The sequence below is a fragment of the Ctenopharyngodon idella genome, chromosome 7 (genome assembly GCF_019924925.1).
Source record: "Ctenopharyngodon idella isolate HZGC_01 chromosome 7, HZGC01, whole genome shotgun sequence".
Classification (NCBI taxonomy): domain Eukaryota; kingdom Metazoa; phylum Chordata; class Actinopteri; order Cypriniformes; family Xenocyprididae; genus Ctenopharyngodon; species Ctenopharyngodon idella.
In genome coordinates, this window is record NC_067226.1 from 29,876,672 (window position 1) to 29,893,303 (window position 16,632).

General features: G+C 39.6%; 1 protein-coding gene across 1 annotated transcript in view; it reads right to left on the minus strand.

Moving 5' to 3' along the window:
* LOC127516718 (protein mono-ADP-ribosyltransferase PARP15) overlaps window positions 1-16,374 on the minus strand; it is a 34,969-nt gene extending 18,595 nt beyond the window's left edge. The window contains exons 1-6 of the mRNA XM_051901571.1: window positions 16,243-16,374; window positions 16,089-16,148; window positions 13,958-14,134; window positions 13,681-13,863; window positions 6,172-6,587; window positions 5,617-5,854 (exon numbers count right to left, since the gene is read on the minus strand). Of these exons, the coding sequence (XP_051757531.1) occupies window positions 5,617-5,854; window positions 6,172-6,587; window positions 13,681-13,863; window positions 13,958-14,134; window positions 16,089-16,148; window positions 16,243-16,348 (1,180 nt within the window). The 5' untranslated portion in view covers window positions 16,349-16,374. The remainder of the gene's footprint in view (window positions 1-5,616; window positions 5,855-6,171; window positions 6,588-13,680; window positions 13,864-13,957; window positions 14,135-16,088; window positions 16,149-16,242) is intronic.
* Window positions 16,375-16,632: the final 258 nt, after the last annotated feature.

A 16,632-nucleotide genomic window follows, 5' to 3' on the forward strand; every position in this document is an offset into this window, starting at 1 on the left:
TTCAGGCGCATTGTTGGCGCGTCACTATTTTGAGGCAACTGAAACCAGGGGTCTGTTCCATAAAACAAGTTTACCAAATAATCCAGGTTTATTTCAGTAAGTCTGATTTATTGTCAGTTGATTTGGTTCAAAATAATCAGACTAACATAAATAAGCCTAGCTTATTTGGTAAACTTGTTTTATGAAACAGGCCCCTGGTCTCAAGTCAACGGCGCAATATTTGTTTTGTTATTAGCGCGTTAATAATATGCGCCTATATGTGGGTGCACAACGCGCGTACACTCTGCTTATTACACACACAGGGACGCGCAGCAGCACACAAACATGCCAAATATTTCAAATAAAAGGATTACAATGTAAAATTTTATTATTGTGTGCATAAAGATAAAACTGCTTTGGTGGAATTCGGTTTTACACGTAGATGGTCTCACGTAGATGGATCCGTTTCCTTACTAGAAGTATAGAAGAGTTCAGTTTTTCCACTTACAAATTCCACCACTGCACGAGCGCAGCTGGCTTTTAAAGGGAATGGGAGATGAGACTCTGATTGGTTTATTGCACGTTACGCCCAAAACATACCCATTAATCATTAAAGGTGTGTTCGACATCGGCTGCGGCCCAAGTACAGGTCTCTGCAGGACATTAATGATTGATGGGCGAGGCCATAAACAGAGGGGCGTTTTTTTAGAGCGTTACCTGATTTGCCCACGTCAGAGCGTGGGTAGGGTTTAGGGGTGGGGTCGGGTGAAGGGGATCATTTTCATTGCATGATATATGAACACCCACCAGTTTGAAAACACCCACAAATACAGAAACGCCCACTTTTGTTCCGCAGAGACCTCATACTCGCTGCGGCTGGATGCAACCGATCGCCAAGAGTAGCCGCGTGCAGGTGGGGAGGACCTGAAAACAGAGACGTGAAGTCGGACACTTTCTGCTTGGTTGGTTGCGAGTTTGACTAAGCTAAAGGGGAAGTAATAGTGCTACATGTATATTTTCACATCATGGTGGTTGGAGAAGGTGGAAAAACTGATGGGCACAACTGAAAAATCATGCAGCTGCCTCCTACATCTCATCCAACACAATGTCAAATAGTTTTGCCATGATAGTGAAGAGCTAAAGACAACATGGGAACTGAGAGGGATGGAATATCATACGTTCTAAAGATATTTTTTAAAAATCCTGGAGTAATGATTTAGTTGCCCTGAAGCTAAACGAGACAATTTTAAATCAGTGGTTCTCAACTGCTTTGGCAATGGGACCACATTTTCCCATGGTCATTATCCCACGAGCCAAGTTTTTAGGAATTTGAACCAAGTTGGCCTATTTAGCTCTCAAAAATGTTTGACAAACACAAATACTGTCCTACTTTACTTAACATAGAAAAAAACTGTACGAATATCACCAACACTGATGAATAAATAGTATAAGGTAAGTGTCAGGCACACAGACGGAGGCAGGCAGGTAAGTGTTAAACAGGATGTTTATTTGGAACGAACGCAGCGCCAGTTACATTTTTTCCGTAAGTTGAATAGGGAAGGCGTAGGACATACAGAAATGCGGTTTTGGCGGAGGCACTTAGAAGGCGAATGTTTTTTATATAAAGCACATACAGTTGTATTTTTTTCGAAAATGACCAATTGTTTCGCTAGATAAGACCCTTATTCCTCGTCTGGTATCGTTTAAAGCCCTTTGAAGCTGCACTGAAACTGTAATTTGGACCTTGAACCGTTTGGTGTCCATTGAAGTCCATTATATGGAGAAAAATCCTGGAATGTTTTCATCAAAAACCTTAATTTTTTTTTGACTGAAGAAAGAAAGACATGGACATCTTGGATGACATGGGGGTGAGTAAATTATCAGCAAAAGTTTATTTCAAAGTGAACTTTTTGTCATCCTAACAACATGCAGAGTGCTGTAATGAAGTGCAGCAGACCAGTGCAAGAATTTCAAATATTGGGGGGGACAATTTGGACATTTCTAATTATTGGGGGGGACTTGTCCCCCTCAATGTCTATGGTGGTTACGGCCCTGTGTCAAACCCATTTCAATATCTTTGCTCTCAATGGAGGCCTCACTGAGCCATCGAATTTAATCAACAATATCTTAATTTGTGTTCCGAAGATGAACAAATGTCTTACGGGTGAGGAACGACATGAGGGTGAGTAATAAATGACATTATTATCATTTTTGGGTGAACTATCCCTTTAATGTAAAAACAACTTAAAGACAGTATATTTAAATATTTGTATAATGGCATCTTTTTATGAATGAAGGCCAGCAGGCACGTGCACACATAGACATAAAAGGGGGCTTGAACACCTGCCCTTTTTCTTTCTCAAGAGAAAGTGCCTTTTTTAAAAAAAACTCCAATGTTTTTAATCTCGATTAATTACAGAAAAAAAAAATGCGATTAATTAGTTATTTTATTTAATCGATTGACAGCTCTAGTAAGAACATAAAATAATATAGGCCTACAAGAAAACATTTTTATCAATCCATCTCACAGAATTTTAAATCCATTCACTGATAGTGTCTTTATTTATCATTATTTTTATTATGCTTATTAAACCTAAATAAATTAAATATATAGCCTAATATGTTAAATTCCCCTAAAATTCCCGTGCCGCAGAAATAAACTCAAAGCTTTACTGGCATGACAGTCTGACTGTCGGGCATTTACAGTATTTACAAAAACAAAGGCTATATGGTACTTTAAGTAGGCTATTAGATTATACATAACGTTAAATTAAGAAGCCTCAACTTGAAACAAAGTGCTATTGATAAGTGCTGTAAAGACAGGAAAGCAAAAACCAATCACAATTCAGTATGCAAATATCACAACCATCATCGCCATTAGATGGATTTAGAATTGTAGACATTTTGAAAGCTTACAAGTCAATGGGAGATTACCTCTATAAAATAGAGGTTGATCAGTTCGTTCTGCAGATTAATAAGATAAATTAATTTCAGAAAATGAAAGAAAAATAGAAATTGTGTTAAATACAAGAAAACAATTTCTTCTGTTACAATATAGACTGTTTTCTTGGGTTCATCCATGCGCTTCCAATTAATGTTTTAGGGAATTGCACTGCTGTGACGGCAAAATTGCGCAAACTCTTCCATTTCATCCAGAACAACGTTTAATGGTTTCATCATGATAGTGAGGAGCCTGAAGGAGACATGGGAACTGAGAAAGAAGAGTTGGAATATGACCAATACAATACCAATACAAATTGCAGACCAATGAGCAGACTTAAAGCTTAAAGAGGTATCTGCTATGTGATAAATCTAACCTTTGAATAAAAGGTTTGGTGATTATAAAAGGTGATTATATTTAGCCTAAATGTTAAACCAACTACATAAATATTAAGGGTTTATAAATCATCCAGAGCTTATCCAGTTGACATCGCAGGGAACAAACGAAGGTTGGTTTTGGTTGGAGTTCATTTGAATGTGATGAGGTAGTCTGGATAAGCCTGGCAGTCGTGGAAAACCACAAACATGGAGGGATTCTGGGCGTTATCCACCACGCTGTCAAAATACTGGTCAGGTGCGACACGAACTGGGGGCGTCTTCATGTTCCCCTGACCCTGAGCGTAATGACCCGTAAGCACACAAGCCACAAACATGAGCTGAGTCCCGTCTGCTGCAGGAACCGCATAGGTAGGATTGGCAGAGTAGCTGGCGTTCACAGCAAAGTATGTCCCATGACCGTAGACGGTGGCTGAGAATAAATAAAAAGTCACCAGTATGAGTTAATCGATTAGTCTTTAAAATAAACAACCAATGAGATCATCAGTGGCTGATCAGTTGGCTATATGCTAGATTATTTATTATTCATCCAAAGAAATAAAGGTAATGTCCACCCAAAAAATACAATTCTATCATGACTTGCTATTGAAAACCCAACATTTTTATCACACAGTTTCTTCCAATCTCATGTTAATCTTGAGTACATATAGAGTAACAAAAAAAGCCTAGCTCCTGGAGGTGAGCTCCAAGGATGTCATATTTAAGAAAAGTAACCGTAATAAAATTGACTGATATTCATTGTGAGGTGTAACATACTGTAATTTCTTTCTTATGTTGCAATCTAACAGTTATTTTTCTTAAATGAGATCGATAATGTATGCTGCTTTCAGAGGGTGCAGCCCCTGAATTGGGACACAGCCATTGTTAAAAAAATCTCTCGGCTTCCGTATTCCGAACGAAGCGCGTTGATGGGCGTGCTCTTGTTCTTGTTCTGGGTGATGTGTGAGTGCGCGCTTATCAGGGAGAAGTGCCTATACAAGGAATTCCAGTCTCTTTTGATGTCGTACAGGCCATACTCGATAAAAACTCTCCGAAACCGGAAGTAGTGTATTTGGCACAGAAATACTCCGTCATACGTCCAACTCGTGTTTTGAAACTTTGGCCATATTTAGCATGAAAATACAACTTTTTAACTGTGTAAATAAGTCAGAATGCATGAAATAGCATTATACCCCCCCTTTAAATATATTCTCTGGAAATCATATATTCTCAAATAAAGACCAGGAAATGCTATTTTTGTGTATAGGATCCAGTGAATATGACATGAATATGACAGAGCGCAGTGTGTGTGAGTGCTGTCAAAATAAAAGTCCTGCTTATGACACTTATCAGCAAAACAGAAAAACCTACATAATTAAAAAATGGCAAAAATCATCATTGGCTATATATATATCAGTCACTAACAAATAGTGACAGAATTCATAATTTTGCGTGAACCATTTATTTCAATTAATGAACCTAAAAAAAAATAAAAAATTACCATTCTGCCCAGCAAAACTGCGGTTAAAGTTTGACTGCATGATGGATGAGCAGGACGCCTCTGATGTGCCGTGATAAAGAATCTTCTCTCCTGCTCCCACAGTGGGGTCATTTCTGCTCTCCAGCTCTTTTTTACGTCCCTCGTATAACTTCCGAAGATTCATGTTCTGGATTCGCTCAATCTATATACAAGTCATAAATATACAACAGTCAACAAATATATTTGATGGACTTCACATTCACATCTCTTGTTCTTCACAGAAGCAAATGGTAATGACTGTACTGCCATACCAAATCAGAACATGATAGTAACTAGACACTTTCAAAATTTACAAATAGATGATGTTTAGTACAGTAATCTATCCTAATCTAAATTATAACTCTAACCCAGAACTGAAACACTTGGCATGTTTAGATATGATTTAAGACATTGTGTGTTTTTATGTCCTTCGGGGTGGTTTTTGTCATGTAAATCACACTATGATGGTGTTGAATGTCAAACCTTGAGCACTGTTTTTGCGATGGTCTTCTTGAAGTCTGCCTTCACGGTCTGGTACTCCGCAGATTGTGGATCTAAAGCAATCACCTTTAACAGGTCACTTTGACTCATGTTGTCCCAGTTGACGGGCAAAAAGAAATCTAAAATGCAAAATAGTGAGGGCTTTGATTTAGTTCGATTATTTTCAAGGATGTTTTGTTTTATACTATAGATATAGATCAGTGGTTTTCAACTGGACAACTAGATTTATTTGAACAGAATCAAACATAACTTGCATGTAACATAATTAGGGTTATTTTCATATTTTATGAAAGCGTCTTCACCTGAAAGGTTCTCCAGTCGTTTGAGAGCCGTCACCTGTTCTGAATCACATGCTGTAGCCTGCATGTTTCTCAAATCCACAGTCCATTTCACACCCTGTGCATCCACAATTCCATCTTTCACATCTTTTTTCTCAAGCTTATAATTCACCTCTATGGGAACCTTCTGCCAAACACCCCGTGGTCCCAGAATGCACCACGTGACTTTATTGAAGAGGGATGACTGTTCCTTCTCTCTTACCTTAGAGTTTGAGAGAAAAATGTTAGGGTTTTGTTTAAACTTCACATTTGTTATTTATTTATTTCATCTATTATTGCATGAGAAACATTCTTTGCTCGTTTAAAATTATATTTAATTATATATGCATTCTATTTATTATTTTATATGCCAATTTATATAATCAGGTGATTGGCTCAAAATAATACTAAATTATATGTGCCTTATATTTTACCCCTGACAAGAAAGGAAGCAAGCCGAGAGAGAAAGATTTAATTGTGTTCCAATTAAAGTTGATTGTCTATCAAGTTCTAATTTCATTTTAATGTTGTCTTTCTCACCTGTCTGCGAAGTGCATCTTTTATCAGTCTAACCACCTCATTCACGCCATCCTTCAGCCCTTTAACTACCCATCCTTCAGAGCTGATCCGTTCCAGCTGCAGGTGCAGTGAACTGATTTTAGTGAGGAGCTGGTTCACCTCATACTGAGTGAGACGTTCAATCTCCTCTGGGTGGAAGGACTGTGTGGAGCACTGGCTGTCATACGTCCGCTGAAGTTCTCTGCAGGCATCAGAGACGTCCTTATCGGTGAGACCGATGACTAGAAATGCTGCTGTGCTGTCTGTGACTGGCAAAGCTGTGACTAGAGAACTCAAGTCAATAGAGTGTGGTACAGAAAGTGATCGGGATCTGGATGAGTTAGTTGATCTATTGCGCCCTCTGGAGGTTACGCTTGTAGGTACAAGTGGTGCAGGAGCTGAAAAAAGTGAAAGTGCAATATTGTCAATAGAGTGATGCGGGGAAGACATATTTTTGTATGCCAAAACTAGAAAACGAGTTAGCATTTTAGCACTTTCGGTTCCATCATCCGTAAGTCAATGGGTTTTTTTTTTTTTTTTTTTTTTTTTTTAATGAGTTTGTGGTGAAATACCTGAAATAAGGTCTGTGGTATAACACAAGCTCAAGATATTTTCACATTTTATTCTACAACATAAAATACATCAGTAATACTTCCTTGTGATTTTTTAAAAAGCTTTTACCTTAAACTCATCTGCGGACTAGTTCACTTTTGCAGCCTCATTGTGTTTATAATTGTGCTCTAATGATTCTAACTCAAACTTTGGAGGAAAATGTTTTTAAATAAAGTCTGAAAAGATACACAAGTTTAATGATGGTGATGTTGAGGTCATGTGATGGTGTCGTTTATAGTCTGGCAATTGTATTCAGGCTTTAAAATTCATAAAAGTAGTGTTCATTTGTGAAGATAATCATGATGAACAAAATGTGTATGAATCATAAATGTTTGTTGGTAAAGAGCTTATTTTTTCTGCAATAATCCAAAAGCCAATGGAAAGATCCCATTGGCTTTTTGTTGAGGGAACCAGGGTGATGCTAATGTCTGTGTTTACTTAGAAAAAATACATCATCCCCCGGTTTCACAGTCGAAGCTTAAGCTAGTCCTAGACTAAAATGGATGTTTGAGCTGTTTTAACTGAAAACAACTTGCACTGACATAACTTAAAACATGTCAGAGCCATTGTTTTGCCTCAAGATGGACACCAGAGGGCTGTTTCATAAAACAAGATTAGAATACAAGCCAGGCTTATTTTAGTTAGTCAGACTTATTGTCAGTGAATTCTGTTTCATAAAGCAAACTTAAATTAGTTCAAACTCAGTTACTCTGGCAACTTGTGCTGGGAAACTAACCTGGTCCGGAGCAGGCTAACTGTCAGGCTAAGCTGAGCTTCTCTAACACTGACCAATAGGAACGCAATGATATTACAGCTGTCACAGACACGTCAGGTTCCACCATCCACCAATCACAGCACACTCAATCACCTGAATACTGATCACCGACACCTGCACCTCATCATCACAGCAATCACCAGCACTATAAAGGACTCACTCACACACAGTCATTGTCTGGTCTTGTTTGCATTAAGACTTACCTGTATGCTTACCTCAAGGACTCCTAGTGATCTACTTACCTGTCTCCAGTTCTCCTCGTGTGAATTCCTTCTGTGTGTGAGTGTTCCCTGTCTCCTTTGTCCAGTTACTCCAGCAATATCCAAGAGCTTCATCTCTGCTATCAGCAAAGGACAGTATTACCTCTCTGCATTCCATTCATCATCCATTTATCACTATTCATTCACCTGCACTGCTGTCACTCCTCTGTTGGTATTAATAAACATCGTTGTTTGTGTATTCCTGTCTCCGACCTGTCTGTACTGTAACAACAGCTGACTCTCTCACATACAATTATTTGACTTAAACCACTATCAATCCAAAAATAAATATAAATAATTTTTATTTTTTTTTTTTTTTTTTATTAAAGTGATAAAATGTTGTTGCAAAATTGAGCAACCATTTACTAAATAGAGCTAAATTAAAAAAAAACAAAAAAACAATTGGTGTAAGTTTAAGGCAATGTTTGATTAAAATGTAAGTATGACGAATCAAAACATTTAAAGAGAAGTAATTTCTTAAAAATTAAGTGTTCTATAGCCCACTGAATCATTCTCAGACTTAATGACAAACATGGAACCACTTGGGAGAGAACTGTCAGGAGACTTATTTCTTAGGACAAAAGAAGACGGAGGTACAAGAGGATTATCAAATCATTGTTTTAAGTGTGAAAATATAGCAAAAGTAACACAGAAATTCAAAATCAATGGACCTGTGACAAGACCCCTGAAACAATCCACCTTAATTTTTAAGCTTTTATTTAGTGATGAGTGATTTTATTTTTGCTCGACAAAGAGCAGGAGAAATACTATGCAAGTGCCTCAGAGCCAGCAAAAGCTATGAAAAGAGTGACAGAGTAAGATGCAGCCTGCAGAAGTGACATGCATGGTTGTTCACACTAGAAACAGGCCTACCTACTGTAGTCAAAGCACAATAAAGTCAGCTAGCCTTTTCCAAGGCCCATATTTACTAAAATATAGACATTTGGGAATCTATATATCTGTAACCTACAGGTTTTCTTTTCTTACTGGCTAAATGTTTTGTGCCCAAGATTTAATTTGTTTTAAAATATATGAATACATTTCTCTCTGGTTTTGTTTGGCAGCTGTAGTACATTTTATGGTTATTAGAAGAGCAGAAGTTAAAATCACAAAATTAAAAATTAAAATAAATATGCACAGACTAAATTTTAATTGGTAAGATAAATCTAAACTCAGTAATTGGCCTACAATATATTAGCCTTGATTTTCCCCATTACAATAGTCCATTTACAGTTACTGCTATCATAAAAATACACTTACTTGTAGGTTTAAAATTGTACATATGGCACATTTAATGTCCAACATCAAATATTTTAGCAAAATGTATATTTTATTGCACTCCTATTGCGTTCCGTCTGTTTGGCGCACATACGCGCAGCAGCGCTCGTTCACTGTGAAGTTTAGCAGCAAAATGGAAATATTTGCATGACTTTCTAACATTTACAGATGGAGAATAAACTTGTGAAATGTAAGTTATGCACTGAGGAAAACACCATGTCTCAAACGCATAAAATAGCACAAAAATGTATGCTGTTTCCTATGGTGAATCGATTTGATCCATGATCGACCTCTAGGGCTGATTAAGAAAGGCGTGCACATGCAATTATCTTGACTAGATAAACCTGGATCAAATTTTGCGGGACTGCGTGAACTTCAATTACATTTTATGAAACCGCTTTAGCCCCAATTTATTTGTTAGGTTCATTCAAGTCAGGTTTTGGAGTTTAATCCTCGCTTTTCTTAGCGTCTTTTATAAAACAGCCCTTGGTAATGTTTTTTTCTAGGGTATGTTTATAAAAGCTAAATGCCCTAATTGAAATAAGGCCTGATCCTGGCTTAGCCTAAACCATGCTGTGAAACCGGGCCTATGAGTGTAAAATGTTGTACAAACATTGACAAAAGCTAAAATATATTTGAAGAGTTCATTTGCAAAGCTAGCTCCGTTTTTATTAATTCTCACAGATCATGTTTTTTTTATTATGCATTCCAAGTAATATCAATCAAACTGCAGTTGGGTTGTTTTGATTAAGTAATAACTCCAAAAAATACAGGTAATTAACAAAATTAAAGTTTATTGAAAGTATGTTTATATATATATATATATATATATATATAATGTATATATATATATAAAATATATATATATAAATGGTGGTGGTTGAGGAGATTCCCCTTTCCGTATGTAAAGTGCTTTGAGTACCCAGAAAAGCGCTATATAAATGTAAGGAATTATTAATTATATATATATATATATATATATATATATATATATTAAAAGTTTTTTTTTTTTTGGTAAAAGCAGATAACTCCACATTTCATGTTTCAGAGTTAAACAAAGCCAAGTAATTGCTTTGTAAAAAAACATTTTGCATTTAAAACACACGTGTGCACACACGTGCACACACACTAACAGATCGGAACACACATACACGCACACACATTCGCGCGCTCATACACAGACAAACGCAAAAGGACAACCAAGGTTTCAGCACGTAAGACGTGTATGGTGTACAAGGACTTGCAGGAGTCGAAATTATAAATCCTCGATCACTTTCAGTCAGCTTTGACGAATCTCTCCTCAGCTAGCGTGTTTTCTTTTTAAGTGACTAGAAGCCTTGTCACCTGTTCCCTTTCAGTTGGTCACGTTCGACGTACGTCAGTAGTGACCGACGAATTGAGCTATCGCTAGAGAGCCCTATCTGCTTCTAGTAAACTTACAACAAGCCAATGGAATTGGCGTGCGATATTTGCATAATGCGCACCGCCCCCGTCAGGTGGTATAAATAGGGAAGCAGATGCAATCACACTCTGTCTTTCGCTTTGGAGCCAACCGTGGTGTTCCTGCTTTGGTTCTCAGCTATTTGACTTGGAGTTAAACTCTTACAAGCCTGTGAAGAGATTTTCAGCGGTCTTGTGTTGGTGTCACGGCACCTTACAGCGAAGTCGTGAGCTGCAGAGGAGCCTGAGCTTGTGTGCTCTCAACTGCTGTTTTTACAGCATATTTCCTGCCTGTCTTTGACGGTTGCGATTTGGGCCGGTTCCCTGCTTTGTGATCGGGGAGTGGTGCACCCGATCACATCGCGACTGATCCCTGTGTGCTTCGGCACGAGATCAGAGCTGATCCCCTTCTATAAGAGCTTCACAGATGAACCCTGCGTCTTTTTCAAGATGTCATTTCGTCTGTGCGTTACTGGATGCGGTCGTTCCCTGGTCCCCGCTGACGGTCACAATCGCTGCATCACATATCTGGGCGTTCAGCATGCTGAAGCAGCTTTTGTGGATAGTTCATGTTCTCATTGTGGGAACATGACTATCTCAATGTTGAGATCGAGACTCTCATTCCTTGGTTCTCAGGGAGCCTACGCAAGTATGCGTTTCCCCCAGTGAGCCTTCTTGCACAGCTCCTGTGCAAAGTCAGGGAGGACGAGGAGCAGGTCTTGCTAGTGGCTCCGTTTTGGCCCACTCGGACCTGGTTTTCGGATCTGACGCTCTTTGCGACAGCACCTCCCTGGCCCATTCCTCTGAGGAAGGACCTTTTGACTCAGAGACGGGGCACCCTCTGGCACCCGCGTCCCGACCTGTGGAAACTCCATGTGTGGTCCCTGGACGGGACGTGGAGGTTCTAAGTGATCTCCCGCAAGCGGTTGTAGACACTATCACTTCCGCTAGAGCTCCTTCAACGAGGAACCTCTATGCGTTGAAGTGGAACCTGTTCGTCGACTGGTGTTCCTCTTGTCGAGAGGACCCCTGATCATGTTCGATCAGATCTGTGCTCTCCTTCGTGCAAGAGGGCTTGGAGCGACGGTTGTCTCCCTCCACCCTCAAGGTGTATGTTGCCGCTATTGCCGCACATCACGACGCAGTTGATGGTAAGTCTTTGGGGAAGCACGATCTGATCGTCAGGTTCCTGAGGGGGGCGAGGAGACTAAATCTGCCTTGCACTTCCTCCATACCCTCTTGGGATCTTACCCTGGTACTTACATCTCTCCGGGGTCATCCCTTCGAGCCTCAGTGGAGTTAAAAGTACTGTCCCTTAAGACCGTCCTCCTGGTTGCATTGGCCTCGGTGAAGAGGGTAGGGGACCTGCATGCATTTTCGGTCGACGAATCGTGCCTGGAATTCCGGCCCGTGACTCTCATGTCATCCTGAGACCCCGTCCTGGATATGTGCCCAAGGTTCCTACCACTCCCTTCAGGTAGTGAACCTACAAGCTGCAAGGAGGCAGACCCAGCCCTGGCTTTGCTCTGTCCCATCCGCGCTCTGCGTCTGTACATGGATAGAACACGAAGCTTTAGAACCTCAGATCAGCTCTTTGTCTGTTACGGAGGCCAGCAGAAGGGAAAGGCTGTCTCCAAGCAGAGGATAGCCCACTGGATAGTGGACGCCATCGCCTTGGCTTATCAGTCCCAAGGCGTGCCTTGCCCGCTCGGGTTGAGAGCCCAATCCATTAGAGGAGTGGCCTCTTCCTGGGCGCTGGCGCACGGCGCCTCGCTGACAGATATCTGTAGAGCTGCGGGCTGGGCGACACCCAACACATTCGCTAGATTCTATAGCCTTCGTGTGGAACCGGTATCTTCCCGTGCACTCGCTTCCAGCAGCCGGTAGACGCGAAGAGCCCTAGTGTCGGCTTGCAATGCCACTCCCGCCCCCTGGGCCGGATATGTGCATCCATTACTCCAGTGGAGTTCCCCACTTGGCGAACCTTGTCGAGTTCCTTCGCCTCCCCTTGCGGCTCGGACATTGTGGAGTGTCTGATGCCAGGCCAAACGTCCGTCACTGACGTTGATGTTTGGCTGGGTGCCATATGTCGTGACCCCTTTACGTGAGTGGTCCCATATGTGTATTGTCCACGGTCAACTTCCCACGGTGAGCCCGTGTCTTTCCCTTAGCAGAGCCAGCTCTGCTGTCACCTGTCAGATGAGTCTCCCCCTATGCTTAGGCTGGAGCCATCCTAGGGACTTCATATGCGTACTGCCCACGGCCAGTCCATATGTGTATTCTCCACGTAAATTCCTCCCCCGCAGGGTAGGTTGTGGCCTCCGCAGCGTCCCCTATGGGTTTGCTTCCCCAGTGTTGTCTAAGTCTTACTGTAGTGGGTCTTGTGGAACAGCAGTAGACTCTCTCGGCGCCCCACGGGTGGCTAGAGCTTGCGCTGGGCGCTGGAAGGGGTCTGTAACTGTGGCGTTTTATTTGGGATCCCAATTCGTCGGTCACTACTGACGTATGTCAAACGTGACCGACTGAAAGGGAACGTCTCGGTTACATATGTAACCCTCGTTCCCTGAAGGAGGGAACGGAGACGTACGTCCCGTTGCCACAGTTCCTGTGTCCTCGCTATAGTGCGGACTCAGGTTGTCTCCTCTGCGAAAAACAGAGTGCGATTGCATCTGCTTCCCTATTATTCCACCTGACGGTGGCGGTGCGCATTATGCAAATATCGCTCTCTAGCGATATCCCAATTCGTTGGTCACTACTGACGTACGTCTCCGTTCCCTCCTTCAGGGAACGAGGGTTACATACATAACCGAGACGACCTGAATACTGCATGCTGATTTACTAAAATGGACTTATCAGTTTCTGTACACACACAACGAGGGTGCTTGTCGGTTTCTGCTGTAAAACATGAACTTGCGATGCCTTGACAGTGGACAATACCGGCTTTTCTGACAGAACGTATTTAGGGATCAGAACCTGCTAACCTGCATTTTTTTTTTTTTTTTTTTTTTTTAAAGTGGCGTTTATTGGTTTTTGCAAATGAACTCTTTATTTATTTAAATGCATGATGAGATGGACATATTTAATAAAAAATGTTATTGCCTCTGCATGGCACAGATTTATCCTCACCTGTCAACTGTGTATTACCACCAAAGATTTGCTGTGCCATCACTTTAAACTCCAGGAAAACATTAATCTTCAGCAGAATGATCCGAATAGTTTTGAGATATTGAAGATTCGCTCCTTGAACTCCATCCTTTACTCCCTCTAGAATGGACTTGGCCACCACTTTTGGATCTAAACCTCCTTGTCCTGCAAGAAAATTTTTCCAGAAAATGGAAAAAAAGACTTAAAAGACAATTTATTATTATTATTTTGCATTATAAGTAAAAATTAAGCTACTGACCAGCACAGATAGCAGGAATGGCCACAGACTGGTAGCGGCCACGCTCACATTGAACCACTATTTCTTTTGCCAAGGTCTTGATAACACCGGCGTCCCTCTCTCCACACACATGCATGATTGTCTTACATGGGAATCCTCCTGGTGGGGTTGTACAGATTTGTCCACTTTGTACCTGAGCTGGAGAACATATATAAGGGTTAGTGTTAGATGACATGTGGCATATCATTGCTGCCCTTTACATTTATGCAGTCAGCAGACACTTTTATCCAAAGATAAATCACATTTTGCACACCACACACACACACACACACACATATAAGTTAAGCTGTTTTATAACATTACTCCATGCTTTCACTCGGTGGCTGCATGAGACACTTGTTGCACACTGCAGTAAGCTAGATTGATATTAGATTATCATTAATAAAAGCTGGATGACTTGTGTTGCTAAATGGTATGCAATTAATTTTAAAATATATTGTATGGTGGACAGAATGCTATATGATTGTTACTAAAAATAAAGCTCTTTCTGATTATGCAATGTTAGCCACTTGACAAAATAGCATTGTCTCTGAGGCAATGATACAAACGTTACTCGCTGTAAATCAAGAAAACGAGAAATTCAAACAATAAGATTAACCGTGTTGAGCTATATAACTATTATTTGTTTTCTGTTGATAAAAGTATCAAAACTGGTGCTCACCTGTCTAATAAAACAGATACTATATTAAAGTGTCTTTGGTGTTTCCATGGTTTCTAAAGTGCGTGCAGAATTATTAGGCACGTTGATTTTCTGATCATTTTTTTTTTCCAGGCATATCTTACCAATTCCAAACCACATTAATTTTAATAACTACTATCATTTTTGTATTTAACCCTTTAAAAGATATATATAATTGTTCATGAAAGCTGGAAATGAAATGCCTTATATTCAGATGTGCATAATTATTATGTATGTTTTCTTTTACAGATAAAATGAGACAAAAAAAGAGATTTAGCTCAGACTGAAAAGTCAAAAATTAATAAATGCCCATGAGAAGGATGCAATACTAATGCAATACTAGAAATTGCAGTTAAGGCATGACCATTGGACAATGAAATGTTCATTGGGTCAGCAGGGTCAGACAAAAGGTGGAGAAGAAAAGACACATGTTAACTACAAAAGAATTAAGAATAAAGGTGAAACCACCAGGAACCCTTTAGTCTCCAGCGCCACCATTTTCCAGAACTGCAACCTACCTGGAGTCTCCAGAAGTTGTGCAAGGTGTCAGGATCTCAGAGACTTAGGTTAGGTAAAGAATCCTAAAAAATGACCCCCACTTAATAAGAATCTGAAGTGTTGTAAAATACATGAATACTGTTTTTTATAGGCTTTATAAACAGACAGATTGAGAGTGACTCTTGAAGGACCAGCACCACATCCTCTTGTACCACTGTTTGAAGAATTCATCTTCCAGAATCTGGAAGTAAGATTTGGGAGTTGATCTCTGCAAAATGGACTTTAGGGTAGAAGATGGACTAAAAATGAACTCCCAAAACTTATTGCCAGATTCTGGAAAATAAATTCCTTAAGATTAATGTGGTTTGGAATTTGTAAGATGTACCTGGAAAAAAAATATGATTGACACACTGTACAGAAGTAAAACCGGAAATTGAGGGTAACGTGGATATCACTGACAGAGGACGCAATGACATGGGCCATTACACTGGTTAAAATAACAGATTTCTTTGGATTTAAACATTTTTGGAAATATTTGGGATAATATAACAAGTCAACAAAATACATAACATGTTTTAGTGGTTTTTGGATATTTTAATCCAAAAATCTTACATATTGTGCCTTTAAGGGTATGTAGTTTCTTCAGCTCTTGTAAAATCACAATGCCTCTAATTAAGGCATGAACTTCTGTTTTATTTGGGTTCAAAAATTACTAGAGAAATTGGCTTCCAAAGTAAATTAATTTGGATAGATCAATCTACTGATCCTTTAAAGCTTTGTGACAAAAATATTGTAGATATTTACACAGAAAGGCATTTTATACTGCATTCAAACATACAGTATTTGAAAACTCTTTACATATAATAATAAATCAAAAGTTAATTTTATAAAAGAGGCTGTGGTTTATTTTCTTACCCCCTGTCAGTTGACCCTGGACTTGAGGTCCTGCCTTGGTGAGGATGTCTTTACACACTCCTGTGACAGATCAAAAGCAAACACTCTCTTATGCTTGAAATACTTTAATTTGATATCAAGAATGCTTTGGTTATTTAGAAATCTTCATGAATACCACTTGTCTGGAAGTCCTTAAAGTCAGTGGTGTTCACGATGGCCTCAGTAGTCTCATTGGTGATATCACCAAACACTAGATGGAGTTCAATCCTATCTACTGGCATGATGATCTCATCAAGGTCAGAGGTTAGTGAGTGAAATAGAGCTGTAGTGACAGTGAAAGATGTAGAGATGTAAGAAACCATTTATCCTTTTTGCAGATTTTTTGTTTTGAGAAGTTAAAATGCTGCCAATGTTTTATGAAAAAAAGAATATTTGATCCACTTATGTTCATAATTATTTATATGACAATTTATATTCATGCTAATTAATGCCTATGTGCAATAACTACTAATTATTTTTTTTTGCTCTTATATTTTCTAATACACCATTCTTGATAAGTCGGGAA